Here is a 16429-nt window from a genome sequence, read left to right as displayed (position 1 = left end):
GCCTTAATTATTGTCTAAAGAACACATGACAGTTATTGAAATGTCAAGGTTTTCAAAATGTGGGCGTGTCGTTGACAGCCTCTTGAAACAGACTGCATACTGCATCTTTCCCTACTGTCAGTTACAGTGATGATAGTGGAAAGGTGTGGAGTTGTGCCAGGGCTGTCAGCTGAAGAGCACAGCACCCAGTGGGGAAAAAACGCTTCACTGTGTCAGGTTTAAGATAAGGAGGTGTTCAGGAAACACTGTCGCAACGGGACATTTTGGTGAGACGTTTGAGGTGAGACATCAAAGAATCTCGCCAGCATAAAAAAGGGAAAAAAAGGGCGCCAAGGGACAAGGAAAAAGGTGCTGCGCCAGACTTTGGTCATGCTCATGGAAAAGAAGCAGAACACACTGTACACGACCTTGTGTGTTCACAACATGAGGCAAGAAAGTACATGAGGTTACTTTTTCCTAATTTTAGCATGCTGCTTTGTTTTTCCTCCATTGTGCTGGAGTCAGCTTGTGGACACCACGGGTAGTATCACACGACAACCTAAAGTATAATGGCACACTGGCTATATGTCTGGCAGTTTTCTTTAAATAACTCAGTGTTTGAATCATATGCACGTTTGCTTTCTATACTTTTACTGGATAAAAAATTCATACCATAGAAAGATGGCTGTTTGTACAAAAGAAAAAGGACCTAACATGTAAAGCTTCAATAAAATCCAGCTGTCTCCATACTCATCTGCATACAGACCTGGCCATTAGTTTGTGGAGCTCCAGCTTGTGCTGCTGGTCCTCAGCTGCGATGGCATGCTGGGCTTGTTGCTGCATCCCCTGCACAAAGTGCTGCATGTGCTGGAAGGCATCGATCTACAGAGAAAAAACACAGATACAAACTTAGAGTGAGACAAAAAAAGATCCCTCACCACAGTGATTTGGGATTAATACTATTTTGAAAGACTGGCAATAAAAAGCAAATATGTTTTGTTTTGTATTTGTTACACAATGCAGAGTCCTGAATGCTGAAATATACATGCTTAAAGATGCAGAAACTGGGAAGAGAGGGAGAGAGAGTCAGGAAGGCCATGCAGGAAAGGAGCCACAGTTCGGACCTGAACCCAGACTGCCTGCTCTCGAAGGCTCCTGCCTCCGTACATGGGGCTCAAGCTCTAACCACTAGACTACAGGCCACCCCTAATATCCAAGTTTTGAGACCAAAATGTATCATTTGAACATGAACATGATATGACATATTTCTTAAAATGCTAATTTGTTAAGGTGGAAATTCACATGAAAAACCATGTTGCATCACAACATCACATCAGTTATGACATCAGTGTCCTGCCCGTCCTCAGTACAACTACCTGCTATTTGTTGTTGTCATTCTGCTGCTTCTTGAAAGCACACTGTGCTGTCAAAATCACGAACAACAAGGGAAATTATTTTTAGTTCATATCAGTGTTGCTGGACTCAGAGGGTCACTGGGTTTAAAAAAACTCCTCTGTTATGGTTACTTTGTTTGATTAACTGTGATACGGCGTTGGCAGTCTCCAAGTCTGAATTTTGTCTTAACTTAATATTAATGATTCCAGAGTGAGGGCCAGCGATTGCATGGTTTATACTTAGTAAGTGTGATGATTGACATGTTGTGTGTGTGTGTATATGTGTGTGTGTCTACTTTCTTCTGATATGACTGGTGAGCTTTTCAGTTGGCCCTAGCTACAGCAAAGCTTTTGCTCACACTTACCTAAGTCCCCTAATGAGACCTGCAAACATTATTCAACACCTGGCAATAAAAGTGGCTCTGTTTATGTGAGCCTGGGGGCACATATATTGTTTGTGAATGGGTGTATATATGTGTGTGCGCGGCAGACAAATGGCACAGTGCAGATCCCATGCTGCTCAGGCCAACTCTGCCGGAGGTTTGGCAGGTTGTGTTGTGTTGGATGTTCAACCACAAAAAAAAAGCACAAATGTTGATGAATAAATACTAACATTTATAGGTAACCTTTTTAACTAAGGCTTACTTCATCCACCATCACCATGGACATGACACATTAATAATAATAACAGAAATCTGAGTTGGGTTTGTTTCACTGATGAACTCAGACTTTTTTTATAGGGGGATATCCAAACCTTTGAGAAATAACTTCAGACTGAGCTAGAGGTCTGTAGACCCTACAAGATCGTAATAATGAATGTATATTAAACTCCTTAAATACTCGGTGCAAGAAGTCAATGTGAAATTAAAAGAGCACCTGCAAATGTCATGGGAAAAAAAAAAAAACACTACAATGTTTTTTTTTCTATTAAATTTGGACGTCTGTAAGGCTCCCAAATTAAATGAAATCTGACATTAACTGCAATGAATAAACTTCATTACAAATACGTTAACAACAGAGGGGTTTTTTGTTGGGCAGCTGGTGCTTTCAAATGGATATAAATTACTTGCAACAGGCTTAGCAACAATTCTTGTTGCCAGTTTTGACATTTGATGTATTGCAGTTTGCACTCCACCCACGGAGCTGTCTGGATGAAATCTACCAAACAGGTCGATCAAAAAGGATGGTTATGGTTTTATATAGAGAACTGATTTTATTTTTCTTCTTGAATATTTTTTTTACCCTTGAGCTCTTTCATTGTTTCTCAAGCTTGGTCACAAACTTTTTAATCACAAAAACACAGGAGAGATCCTGGTGGGAATTATGATTCAGCTTTGACTTTACAGTCACCAGATTGATATTTAACAGTCATCCTGTTTCCTGTATTTACAGATGTGGTTTGTTGGCGTTAATGTTTCTCAGGCTGTTTCTCTCACAACATTAATTAGCTGTTTATGTCACTGAAATAGCAGTAATTCACGCTCTCCCTTTTCTGGCGAATTTTAAACTGATTGTTGCCTCATGTTGCACTAAAAGCTTTGCACAAAAATGTGAGATCAAACACAAGCTGAGATGCCCTCTGTATTCTCAACAAGTTCTGCCTGGACTTTTCTTTTCTCAAGTTTGATAAATTGTTGAAAAGATAGAAACAAACAACAAATGCAAACTGTAAGCCATGAACTGCACAAAAGTTTGCTCTTACCTTGCGGGCACTCTTCCACATGTACTTCATATATGCGTAGGTGACGTGTGGGTGGGCTGTGGGCAGCGGGTGATCGAGCTGCTTGGAGGGGTCGACACCAAGAAGGAGCACCAGGGTCTTGTGGGCCAGTGCCTGGTGGGATGCAGTGGGCAACAGAAGCGGAGGGAAACAAATAAGAAAACCAGAAAGTTTTTAGGGGCTCAAAAGACTTGATAAAACTTCTACTTTCATACTAATTTAAAGGAAGTAAAAGTCAGCAAACAAGTGAGTACATAAGATTGTGTGAATTTCCAAAAAACGAGAAAAATACATTCTTAAAGGGGGTCATTCTTTCCGACCCCTTGTAATTTCCATTTCCTTCTATGTTAAACATTAACCAATAAGCGTTATCCAATGACATCATAGTTTAAGATTATGGGGGTTTTGTGTGTGTATGCACGTGTGCAACAAGAGTTTGGTAAAGAGAAAAATTGAACAATTATCTGCCACCCCGTGCAATCAATCAGAACAACAGTGAGGTAAAGGATGGAAAATTGCACCGATTTAATTGTGCAGATATGCAGGTTCAGGTTTCTAAACAGTGTGATTGAGGAAACTGTGCGACTTTCATCAACGCCAACTGAGAACAGGTTGAAATGAACTCGAAATTTCATGGCTGGAGTTCATGTCTGCACTTAACTCGGTCAGAGCTCGACTTCCCTTTTCCTCTTCACGAGACTGATTTAATCACCTCTGATTTATTCCTTCTGAATGTTATGGGATTATGATTAGCTAGGCATGATCAGAGGGCAGATTAGAGAACACTGAGGGCCTTTTGTTCATATGCGTCAATGCACTGACCAGGCGTCCGCTCTTCCCACAGAGGCTGGCATACTTCAACCAAGTCCTCATGTCCTCGTGAGGGCTGATGACGAGCGATCTGACCATCAGGATCCTCTGCCAGTCCTCCACGATCCGCTGACAACCCTGGAGAAAAAAACACAGAAATAACAAGGGAAAGGTGGTTTTAAACATGTGACTCTTCTCTTTCTCCCTTCAAAGAGAAGAACCACCTCGTTAAACTCAGAAGAGAAAGAACACACGTGAGAGGGGGGTACTGTTGAAAACCAAGGGGGCTACTATTACTACCAGTGGTCCCTGTCTTAAACATGTCCACGTGAGCACGGGTTCACGTGCCAGAAAAACACAAAGCACAAAGTCTGTTTTCATATATTTCAGAGTACAACTTGCTGACTTCCTCTATTAAATAGTGATGACCTCGCCATCATGATATAACACACTGCTGCAGAGGCAGGCAGACAAGACACTGAAGTAATACAACTTGATGAAACATGTATGATCCTTGATGTAGGATTCAAATTAAAAACAAAACCTACACATGGTAGGCAAAATAAAACAAACATTTCATAAAGAGGGCTTCTGATGTATCTCAAGTACAAACACTGCTACAAGAAGGGACCATATGTCGAGGTCACGTTTAGTACCAGCAAATCAGAACTTTTTTTCAAGCATCAAAACGTTTCAGCAGGGATGCTCTGCTTACTTCAAAGATAATGATCTTGAACATGTTACTATTTCCCTTAAATGGCAAAAGTATGTTGCGAGCAACCCCTTCAGTAAGTGCTTGAAAAATGAAGCTAGAATTAAATAAAATATCTGAAGGAGGCTTACCATGACGGGATAAAGGGCTGAGTGCAGTGGAGTTTGAAAGAAACTATGACCAGTGATTAAAAGACTAAAACAGTTTAGACTGGATTTCACAGCAAGGAAGGAATCATTGACTTTATTCAGCAGAAAGGCTTTAAGGAAAGGCCAAATCATCAAATTCATCCTGCTTGACTGAGAGGAACAACTGGGGGTAAGTGGGGGTGTAATGTGGACAAGTGGTCTTTAACATGTACCAAGTAACTGACACATCCATTATTTGAATTTGACTATGGACCCTTGCTACATTTTATCATCTGTTTCTCCCGACTGATTCCTTCTCTACCTCTTGAATGTTAACTATAGAATTAGTAAAATAATAACATATCATTAAAGAACATAGATCTAAGCCAAAGTCTCCATTATCCTTAAATTAACACCCATTCTTAAGATAACAAAACATTGGTTTATCCGTGGAGTAGACCCAATTAAAGTGTTTTAAAGTGTGTGTAGAGGAGAACAGAGAGGAGAGTAATGACCCCATGCACTCGACTTTCACACGGAAAAAAGTTAAAAGAAACAAAGACAAAAAAAAGGCAAATTAAGATTCACAGCTTCAAAGAAAAACCTACAGCTCTGAGACTAGAAGTCGATGAGGTTCTCACAGTGATGGAAGTGCTAGTAGTCACTCATTAACAAAAGAAGAGTTGGAGGCAGTATTATCATTCACTCTTAACTATACCTCAAATCCTTTGATCAGGGAGAGGCTGTTCTAGAGAGAAAGAACGTGTAAAGGAGCAGGATAGAGACTCCCTGACAGATGTGTGAGGTCAAGCTCCCATAAATCACTAAAGAGAGGAGAAGCCTGTCAGCCTCAGCAGTCCCAGCCCCGCTGCTGTTATTATGAACCCTGGCTGTTTGGTCAGGGAGACCCCTCCTGATCCAGAGTCCCTCATCCTACCAACCCCGTCAGTTACAAAAAGTCAAGGTGATCAAGAGCATCTTCATTTTACTGCACAGGGATTGAGTGAGTGAAAGTGTGAGTGCGTGTAATGGTTTTTCACTTTAATGGGAAGACATGAAAATGTAACATGAAAATTTGTTGAAATCTGTTAAAAAATGATAGGGTAGGTAAGGACGGTAGGAAGGTAACAACGGCATGCAAAAATACAGCTTTCAAGCATTATTTGTTTTGTTGTGTTTCCATATCATTTTATTAGTAATGACTTAAATCAAGCCTCCAACTAAAGGAGAAAATACTAGCAAGTCTAAAATGGTGCAATGTTTAATTATATTTTCATTGAACCCTTAATATTTTACCAGGGAAATGTTCCCCGAGATACAAGATCTCTTTTAAGAGAGCAAAAGAAAAATATGGTGCAGCATCTATTTCCATGCCTCTAAACGTATAAAAATGCATCCAAATGCTAAATACTAAATGCTGGACAGCCTCTCATTTCTGAAGATCATCCAATTGGCTTTCAAAACTAAACATGAACAAACTTTGAAAGCATATTTGTTTTGTTTTAATTTTTGTATTCAGCTGGTTTCGGCAAATCACTAAGAAGATTATGAATTTCTCATGGACATTGCTGATATTTACAACACAAAGCACACTTTAATATAGTAAATATATTTTTTTAATTTTAGATGAGTTCACTGTAGGCCTTTGAGCTGGTAGATGCATTCAGTATTTAAAACAAATCTTCCGGGGCTAAAGGGAAGGGAGAGACTGCTGCATGTTTTAGTTTGTTAGAGGAAGTCTGTAACATCAGATCAGGAGATAAGGAGCAGGAGACATGGATGCTGTATTAAACTTAAAAGCCTTGAAAACAAAAATCAGGAATGGTGCATCACAGATCGGGGGCTTACACGTATATCTGTGGCTTAAATTAAATCAGCATGCACATCCATGAACACTCCAGATGCTATCCGGTTTCATTCAGCAGTAGAAAAGGTCAATATGGAAAAGATGAACTCGAACATTATTATCTAAGATTGGATGGCATTTGTCTGTAATTCTTAAGGCTTGGCAAGCAGCAATTCATCCCGACTGCTTGAGGGTATGTGGTTCTTCAACTCATCTTTAATAATGATAATAACAGTAATCATAATCAGTTCGAGGAAGTAGGAAGGTTTGGTTTCAGTTTGGTTTAAACAAAATGAGACACACTTTTTCTCTTTCTTTTTGTGGAAATTTATGGCAGGGCCGTTGCATGCAAGGGCATTATTTTGCCAAAATTTATTAGTATTTTTAAGGGAGCTTTTTGTGGGAGCGGTAGCGGGCTGATTCTTTAGTGTCTGAGTAGGACAAACTTTGGCTCAACACAAACAGGTCCACTTAATGTAATTTTTATGTCACCTATAGTAATCAAGACCATCAGTTTTGTACCAAAACTAGGTTGAAGTGAGTTTTTTAAAAGTTTTTTTTAATTGCTTTAAAGAAAGACAGATTATAACCCATTCTTTTAAGCAATTAAAATAGTAATCTATCTAATTAAATACAGGCTTTGTGATTAATTACTTAAATTAAGCACAGATATCATTTTTGTGAGAAGCTCTGCATCAGTCTGCTTACACTGTTTCTTGTTGGTTATAATTTACATCCACATTTTATTTATGTGTTATTCTTTTCTTTACTCGAGTATCTTTGTCACAAAGCACTTTAACCTGACCACCTTGACTCCCCTCAGTTCTTCCCCTCTCATCCCCCCCAAACCCCCACCCATTTGGTCTGCAGAGTATTGTACCGTCATAGCTCATAGCCGTCAATAAACATGTTACTGTAAGTGCTGGAATTACAGTAAATGGGTTGGGGTGGCCTCTGGGTGTTAAGGTGATGAAAATGTTGTAAATATATTTCCCTTAATTAGTATTGACCCACCTACCAGTAGATATAATTCTACATATACAAATCTTAATGATTAGTTTCTTATGTAGAAATCAAAAAACAAATCTACAGGCAGGTGAATCCTCACTCACAGAGGTTATTAGTGTGCGTCTCTGCATGTATGCACGGTGTCGGCCTTGTAATGTTTCCCATTAGTAACAGTAGCCTTTCCAACATCTGCTTTGCATTGGTAGTTGCACACGTGAGAGAGAGTGAGAGAGAGTGAGAGAGAGTGAGAGAGAGAGAGAGAGAGAGAGAGAAAAAGAGAAAGTGAGTCTGAGTGTGTGTCCATGTATCATCCCATGTAGTTACCTGAAGCCTCTCCCACCATGTATCCCTGATGATGTCCCTTCTTTCTGGTACCAGCTTGTACTGGATCACTTCTTCCAGCTCCGAGAGCATCTGGCAAGACACCATGGCCTAGGAACAGATGCACACATGGGTCATTATCATTAGGGCTGTTTATTGCTGAGATGGGGGGAAAGCCCCTTATATGCAATAAATAAAGAATTATTCAGGCCTGTATATTAATCTGAATCTGCAACTGAATAGTTTTGTCAAATTCACTGAACGTTCTGTCGGAGAAGGCTGGCCATCTCCACATCATGGCCTTGTTTACATCTGTTATTTGTAACAACATCCAGGATCCAGATGCCCACCTTCTTTCAATCTTCATGGTCAAAATCTAAAGCATCCACTACAAGCAAAAGGGCCTCATGATAATGTTACCTGACTGCTTAATGCTGGGTGGAGCATCAACTTGTGATTGAAATGTTTTGTGGATAATAACACATATTTTTATAATAATACAGGAGAACAGGGTGTATTGAGAAACTAATTTCAGATTTTTAAGTCATCACTTTTAAGAACATTTTGTTACAGCTGAATCATTCCCATGCACATGAACGGTCTGGAAAAATGAGACGGTCTACTGAAGCCAGGTGTTGAATATCTTGGCTGTCTCAGAGGAGCACTTACCCCGTAGGCACGACTGTAGCTCTCTCCAGCCATGGCAGTCAGCTCAGCATCCAGGAGATCTCTTGCTTTGTCAATACACTACAAAGAAAAAAACAATGACGATATATTAATTACTCACTCTTACCCTGCACATTTGCCCCCAACCACCTCCTTCTTTCAATTTTTTTTTATTATAGATTTTTCATGAATGGTTGTATTGATACAGTTTTTTATTTAGAAACCAAAGTAACAAGCGGTGGTTTACTCCATGACTTGACTTAGTCGACTCCCAAAGTGCCTCTCAAACTCTTTTCTAAAGCTGACATATAATCATGTCAACGTAGCATGACACCCAAATGCACCACGACACAATATTGTACTCCCCTAAAAACCCCTTGCATCAGGACCAGCTTGGATTGGACTTCACCCAGGGAATAGAAAACACTTTGTACAGACGAATGAAGGCATGTTATTGCTTGCTGCTCACACCCTTTTCACTTAAAGAGCAGCCAACAGTGACCCATTAGTGCAACTACAAGAATGCCTGCTTGTGTAACCGAATGGTTTGATGCACTGCAGAGTGCCAAGTGTTTTATGGGATGAGTTGCATGAGCTGCAACAGTGTGACAGTTATGTAACCACGGCTGTGGATGTCAAATGTGATTTTTAAAAAAGCACAGATTGGTAGGCATATTTAAGTGAAAAGAATTAGAGGGCGATGAAGAAGAAACCAAAACGGGGCTATTAGTCATAGTTCCTGTCAATTCTGTGACGCAAAGTTTGAAAACCTGATGTTCAACCTGACTGTCACAGTACATTCATGCACTAGAAATGTGCTCCTTCCTATTTTGAAGAGTATTACTATATACATGTGAGCCATTTGTTAAATTCCAGATCCCTGACTTTCCGAACAGGACTACACTTCTCAACATTCGAGGATGCTGCAGACATTCCTTTTCCTACCAACCTTGAGGGATGGAAAAACAGTAACTGATCCAGAGCAGCAAAAGGGACAAACAAGGACACAACTATTACGGCCGATTTCTTAGACTTCTTGGGCCAATTTCCTGGGAGCTGTTATTAGTGGGAAGATAAAATGAGGGAGGATGACTTAAGGAAGTTCTCTGAGGCAAGGACGCACAGCTGTTTCAGACCGACTCCCACCAATTATTATTTTCTTGTGGGGAGGGAAAGGAGGAATGGCGTGCACCAACACCTCTTCAGGCATGCACAACAAGAGGAGGGTTGTGGGAGGGTGGTTGAGACGAGGTGACAATGAGGCTGCTTCTTTACAGCCTCCACGCAGTTAGGGTCTTGTTTACTCCTGAATTACTGCGCTGGGGCCTCATTGGAAATGTGCAGTCCAGACGGCTCCTGATAAATGCAGTGTCTGGCTTCTGGCATCACAAACAAACCCTGCCCAATCTTCCAATCTCTTACATAAAAGGTTGCACTTGTGTGCTTGTGTATCCTAAGACTCCTGACTTCTTGACTCCTGAGAAAAGTCTAGCTTTTTCGAAATATTTTTCTCAGATGAATGATGGAAAAACAAAACATTTTTAGGTTATCTCTTGCAGACAAGACACCCAAGGCTCAAAAAAAGACAAAAGAGCAAGAACGCTGAGAGAAAAGAAGAAACATCGAAGTAAAAGAAGAGTTCATCTTACCTCCTGCTAGGGTTGAAACATTTCAGAAACTAGTATTGCTATTATCTTTTGTTTCTTAAATATTTTATCTGTATTCATGTACCAATTAACAACAAAGAATCATAACTTGAATTATTTAAATTCCCTAAAAGTCTATTGCCCAAGCAAACTTCCTCCTACTTCTGCCACCCTTCGATGAGTCTTCAGCCACAGACCAGGACACTAACATGGACAGGTGAAGAGAACACTCGCCTCGGTAATCTGCCTGCCCACCTCTGCCTCTTTGTATCAGCAGCTGCATGGTGTACATGTTTAAAAGGCAGGTGATAAGCACGCTCTTTATTTGCAGTCTCTCTTATGGTGAAAGGGTGCACTTTTGATTTAATAACACAAACTTTTCTTGTAGATTAATTGCAGCATTATTTTTTACCATTGCAGGTAAATGCTGAAAGAATTCATCCTGCAGGCCAACTTGTCGTGCTATCCCTTCATTTCCTTCTGACCTTCTCTTTCCAGGTGATGTGTCTAACCTTAATATTGAATGCAACATTTGACAAAAAAAAAAAATCACACTACATAAAAATTAACACATAACTTAAAGAATAGAAAAGCTAGAAGAATGCTAGCGTAAGCTAACAGACTATCTTCTTTAAAAAATATATATATATATATATATATATATATATATATATATATACTGTTTTTATATAAAATGCTCCATTCATAAAAAAGCATGACTACACTTACACTTGGGTATCAGTCCAGTAATATTAAATTATCATTACAGCGATGCATTAAGAACTCTATGTTAAAGCTTGAAAGCCAAATCAACCACAAGAGATTACATGAAACCAAGTACTGAACTTTGAAGTTAAAAAAGCACTCTGGTTGAGAAAAGCATGACACAATTTACAAATTTAATGCACACTGGAGGACTGGGACTGATCCACCAGGGAGACCATGACTGCCGTGTGTACACATCATCTCTAGAATAGACCAAACAAGGGAGATTTACAAAGCGACGTTAACTGAAACCTTCCACAAAAAAGGCACACTGAGACTCCTGGAGCACGTCTGGTTGTTGGGGGGTACAGTGGGAGGAAAGAACAGCACTATGAAATCAAAGGAACCTAAGTGCGAGGATTACAAACCACATCCGGAAGACTAGACTGAGCTCATGTTGACATTTAAGCTTTAACCCTTGCTCCATCTGCTTTTCATTCCTCTCCATTCACTCCAAGCATACACATTGTCGCCAAGAGTCAAGAGTCTGTTTTCCCTATTCAACTCATGAACAATCCTATAGACCACACCTGGATCCAATCATCAAATTAAAGGAGAGAGGGAGGCTGGCTGTGGAGGGATGAGGGGGCACAGAGAGCAGGGCTCCTGGGATTTGTAGTGAAAAAGAGGACTTGGAGGATGAGTCTAGGGAAATTGAAGGCGCAGGTGTTTACTGGTGTCAGTGCTTATGTTCGTTAGACATGTTGGCAACCGGCTTGGACAAATCCGTCTCCAGGGAACATGAGCTCATCTAATATCCCAACCTTGATTAAATGAGGAAAACACCACCCTAACCTCCAGCGGAGCTTGTTGACAGGCTGACAGAAGGAGTAATAGGCTCTTTTCTTTGTTTCAGGCTGAAAGCCGTGATGATTTATAATTAAAAAAAGTTGCATAACATTTCCACACCAGGGAGGTAGCACATCATAAACGAAAAGAAAACAAACAAATCGTGTGCATTTTATTCCTTTTAATAAGGAAGCCTGAGCTGATGGGGGAATTGGATCCTGTCTGGAAAAGCTGTAGACCCACTTTATGTTTTTTTTCACAGGTTTCCATGAGTTTCACTTTTCATAACATGCAATAAAAGTGATGAAAATTCCAGAAACCATTAGAACGGCAAAGCGCAAGTTCCCATGTGGCTTGTCTTTACGAGATGTTTTCCAAAAATATAGCATTTGAATGTACATTGAATGGGAGGAATGTGATTGTATGTATGTGATCTGTGATGTAACCCACCTGCTGGGCCAATGAGAAGAGGTCCTGATGCAGCGCTAGCACTGCTCGATAAAACGCCCCATCGTGTGTGTCTCTTGGGATCATACATGTGTACTCCTCCATGCTGTCCCAGTGCCCTAGGGAGAAAAAACAAAAACGTTAAGTAAAAGCACCAAAACAGCAACTTGTAACAGTGACCGCAATGATCTTATAATTCGCTGTCCTGTGACCCAAGTTAACAAGACTGAAGCAGATCGAAGTTCAGCAGACAGTCAATGCTGTACTGTACCAGACTGCGATGTCAACACTTCCCACAACAACGTTTAAACGAGTGTCTGGGTCTTCAGAGAGGCCGGCCTGGTCTCAGGGTTTACGATTAAATTTGCAAAGTCAAAACCACAGACCGCAAACCTCAGAGGGTTCCTTTGCAGTGTGGTCCATGCTTTCTCCACCATTGCACGTTACGATAAGTCAATGTTATGACTGGATACTACTCCCATCTGGTTATGTGATGCCGTCTTGGCAAGAGCTGTTTTCTTTGCTGCTCGGTGTGATTGCACTCTTGCTTGAGTCAGACAGAGGACTGCCTTATTGCTACATGCACGACAGTAATGATAGTGTTTTTGTTTAGCTCTTTTATATCTGATACGAGTGATTTTAAGTTTACCTAGTCCCCAGGCGGCGGCGGCAGCCATTCGAGCCATCTTGGCCTGGGTCTCCTCGCTCACCAGCGTCCACTCTTCACAGCACTGTTGGTGCAACTGGCCCCTGGAAAACAAGAACCACAGGCTTCAGGTGGCAGATAAACAAATCCAGATTTTTTTGCAGTCCCAGGTAAGGAGAGTGGTGACATCAGTAAATCAGAAACTTGCAACATGTTTCAAAGCTGATCAGGAAATTTGGTTAAGAGTATCCTTTACACACAGCATGGATTTCTAACAAGTTTCTTCCTCGTGTGCAAAATAAATTCTCTATATGCGCCATAAAAAAACACGTCTAAAAGGATTTTTATAACTTTGTGTCTGAAAGCAATGAGAAAAATTGCTGGTATTTCAAAGTTAATTAGACATCATACCAGATGGTGAAACAGTCTTTGGTTCGAAAGAGAAGTCATTCCTGACTGAGTCTGATTACCAGATGAGTGTAGGTTTAAAAACTCATCAGATAAAAGCCTCTTCGAAAGTCCCAGTCCTAATCAGCATCCATAAAGTCGAGACAATAAATTAACGTTTCCTGTGCCTGGCACCAATGGAAAAACTCATTCCCCAGAACAGCCGAGAACTTCTGGCCCAGGATGAGATGGAGATAAGAGTTGTTTTTTATTACATCTGCCATTATTTATTTCTTCATTTGTGCTTAAAGATGAACATCTTAAACTGGAGTACCGTCCCGCCACGGTCTGATGGAATCAAGTATCGCAGCAGACAGATGGATGCTTTGTTCCCCTCGAGGTCAGGTGCATCTAACCAAGACTAATTCGTCATTAACAACAATCAGTGCAGCATTGTCCAGAAGTAGATCACACCAAACGCATGTGTTGTACAGGCAGGATGCTGGAGCTAGCCTATATGAGGCAGAGAAAGGGAGGACAGGGGTCAGTCAGGTGAAGCCGTTCTCCAGCTGTCAGGCTATCGTATAACATAAAAGCAAAAAATAAACTCGCAGATCTTTTTCTACAGCAAAAACAAACAAAACTGCAACCATTTTTACCCAGTGGACCTTGTGGGTACAATGTTAGCAAAACATCCTGAGACTTTAATTGGTCAAAGTACATTTAATGATGACGGTTTTTTATTTTATTTTGGGCTATACATGCCTTCCTCATAGAGATAGGTCAGTGGACAGAGTTGGAAATCAGGGAGGGAGAGAGAGAGAGAGTAGGGAATATTTGAACTTGAATTAGTATTTGAACACGGGACGTCCGCTTAGAGGACTATGGCGTGTATGGGGTGCGCAATGCTTTTAAAGGCTTGACATAATACACACTTATGTAGCTGATCCTAAAAACACATCTTCTCATGACTGTGTGAGCCATGCCCACATTGTGTTTGTTTAACAGAATTCTCCCTCTTCTTTGTTTGCGTGCGGCATAAACACCTTCTTTGCACAGTCGACAGATGACCTTGTTATGGCGTGGAAAGGACGGGTGGATCAAATTAATTGAACGATAACTCACTTCAAGTGTTTGTGAATCAGTGGCGACACTGTGTGGGAAGGCAGAACATTAAATGTAACATAACTTTGTTGAACTTGAAACATGATTTCTTGCACATGTAGCCATGTACTTACATGTTACTAACATCATACTTTAACAAAATATTCATATATTTGTGTGTGTGTGTGTGTGTGTGTGTGTAAAATCTTGAGATCATGACGAATCACTTGAAATAAATATACAAATGCTACAAATATTGAATATAACCACAAGGTCATTTATCATGTCAGAGTTGTGGTTTTTTAAATGATGAAGTATCCCATGCACCAACAAACCCAGCTGGAAAAAAGATGATTATTAAGTACCATTTAGAGAATGCTTAAAACATGAATCAATGAAGAGGGTAGAGCTAATTGTAACTCCTTTAGTGTTCATACTTTTCTGTCAATGCTCTCGATTAAGTGACTGAATAACTGCATTCTGGCTGAAGGTCGCTTCAGAGCTGCTCAACACTCGACTCTGGTTTGAGTTTGAGAGTCAGAGACATTAGGTGACTGAAACAGTACAATATTCTTTTACCTATCAGGGGACATTATGTTCTTTCAAGTCTGATCTCCTTTGACTCCTGCTTCGGTCAATTGTTACATAATCTATCAGCCTTAACTGTGCACACACAAACATTCAAACAAAGCCTCTTTTCAGCCGAATGGTTTTTCTTGCAGGACAATTGAATCATTTCTTGAGAAATGAATCACAGTCACAGTATACAACAATAGCACAAGGACTGCATGTTACATAAGCAAATTAACATCTGCTTAGGTTCATGACGATCCACATATTTGGATCCCTCTGACATCTTGTGACTTTCTTTTTCCCTTAAAAAACTTTCTTTGAGGGTGGGCGGTCATTCTGAAGTCGAGCCTCAGCTGTGGTGAGGTTTCATAGGAGTGGCGGTGCCTCTTTCTAGCACTGGATGTCTGTTCATGAATTTCCCGGAAAAAAATGACCTATGTCAACTTAAAGGAAAGTTTTCTCTCTCTTTGCCCGTCCTGTCATCAAAGGCCCTAATGTCAGGATTCATTAAGGGAATAGTCTTCCTACACACAACCCAAGCAAGTGAAAAGCAGGAGATGGACGAACTACCAGAAAGTATACAACCTCCAATTCTGTCTTTATTCATCAGGTAGAAGCCGAAAGACAGTGTTTGCTCTATTTTATCTCTTCAATGTTTCTATCAAAGAGCCCAAGGGCAGACTTTGTAAGAGGAAACACACTTCATGTAAATTATATACAGTCAGAAACCATAACAAATACGTAGTCTGACTTTAATGTATACATTTCAAAGAACCTGTGACCGGAAGGCCTGAACGTTGATTCAAACAAACTGTTCTGCTGAACTCACAACATATATATATGTAGTGACATACCATTCTCCCAGGGCCTCCAAGCAGCGCATTCTGCCCAGGATGAGCTCCGGATCCTCTTTGTTCATGTCGATTTTCTTGTCGTATGCTACCAAGGCATCCTCCCACTCATGGAGCTTCTCATACCAGGTGGCTTGGATTTCCTATTAGGGAAAAAAAACAACGATAAAAAAGGTTTACGTGTAACTATATGCATCTCTGTATTTCACAAAATCGGCAAGATGAGTTTGACATCTTGTGTATTTCACCATTTAATAAATCATTTAAAGGGTTTTAGAATGTCGCCTGTTGTTCAGTTACAGTTGGACAAAGACACTGATCACGATGGTGTTGGATGGCTGATTGGTGATTCCCAACTCAACCAATCACTCTCTCATCCACTCTCTCATCCAAACACTGACCTCTCCTCTCGAAAGTGAGTTCTTGCTATCGACTTATTCTGAAGGGAGTACAAAGATCTCTTTGAACCTTCGCTGTACAGATGAATACTGACTAGTATACTAAACAGAAAAACATCACATCCTCCCACAGTAAAGCTTTCCAAATGGTCACCTCATAAACAAGGTTCCTGGAAATGCACAGTGAACCTGTTTTTAATGAGTCTTTTCACTTTTACCATGCTTTCTAAGAGAATACA

The 16429-nt window shown here is 40.4% G+C and overlaps 1 protein-coding gene across 3 annotated transcripts in view; it reads right to left on the bottom strand.

The window, feature by feature from the left end:
• The window catches only part of mtor (mechanistic target of rapamycin kinase), an 89616-nt gene that overhangs the window by 18622 nt on the left and 54565 nt on the right, over positions 1-16429 (bottom strand). For all 3 annotated transcript variants that reach the window (XR_010667513.1, XM_020635932.2, XM_020635933.2), the window contains exons 30-37: positions 15796-15935; positions 12881-12981; positions 12235-12350; positions 8588-8665; positions 7922-8029; positions 3916-4041; positions 3076-3207; positions 746-861 (exon numbers count right to left, since the gene is read on the bottom strand). Coding sequence is in view for 2 of the 3 variants with exons in the window: in XM_020635932.2 (XP_020491588.2) it covers positions 746-861; positions 3076-3207; positions 3916-4041; positions 7922-8029; positions 8588-8665; positions 12235-12350; positions 12881-12981; positions 15796-15935 (917 nt within the window). In the remaining variant the exon portion in view is untranslated. The remainder of the gene's footprint in view (positions 1-745; positions 862-3075; positions 3208-3915; positions 4042-7921; positions 8030-8587; positions 8666-12234; positions 12351-12880; positions 12982-15795; positions 15936-16429) is intronic.

This window comes from Labrus bergylta, chromosome 12 (genome assembly GCF_963930695.1).
Source record: "Labrus bergylta chromosome 12, fLabBer1.1, whole genome shotgun sequence".
Classification (NCBI taxonomy): Eukaryota; Metazoa; Chordata; class Actinopteri; order Labriformes; family Labridae; genus Labrus; species Labrus bergylta.
This window is presented reverse-complemented; position numbering and strand designations above follow the sequence as displayed.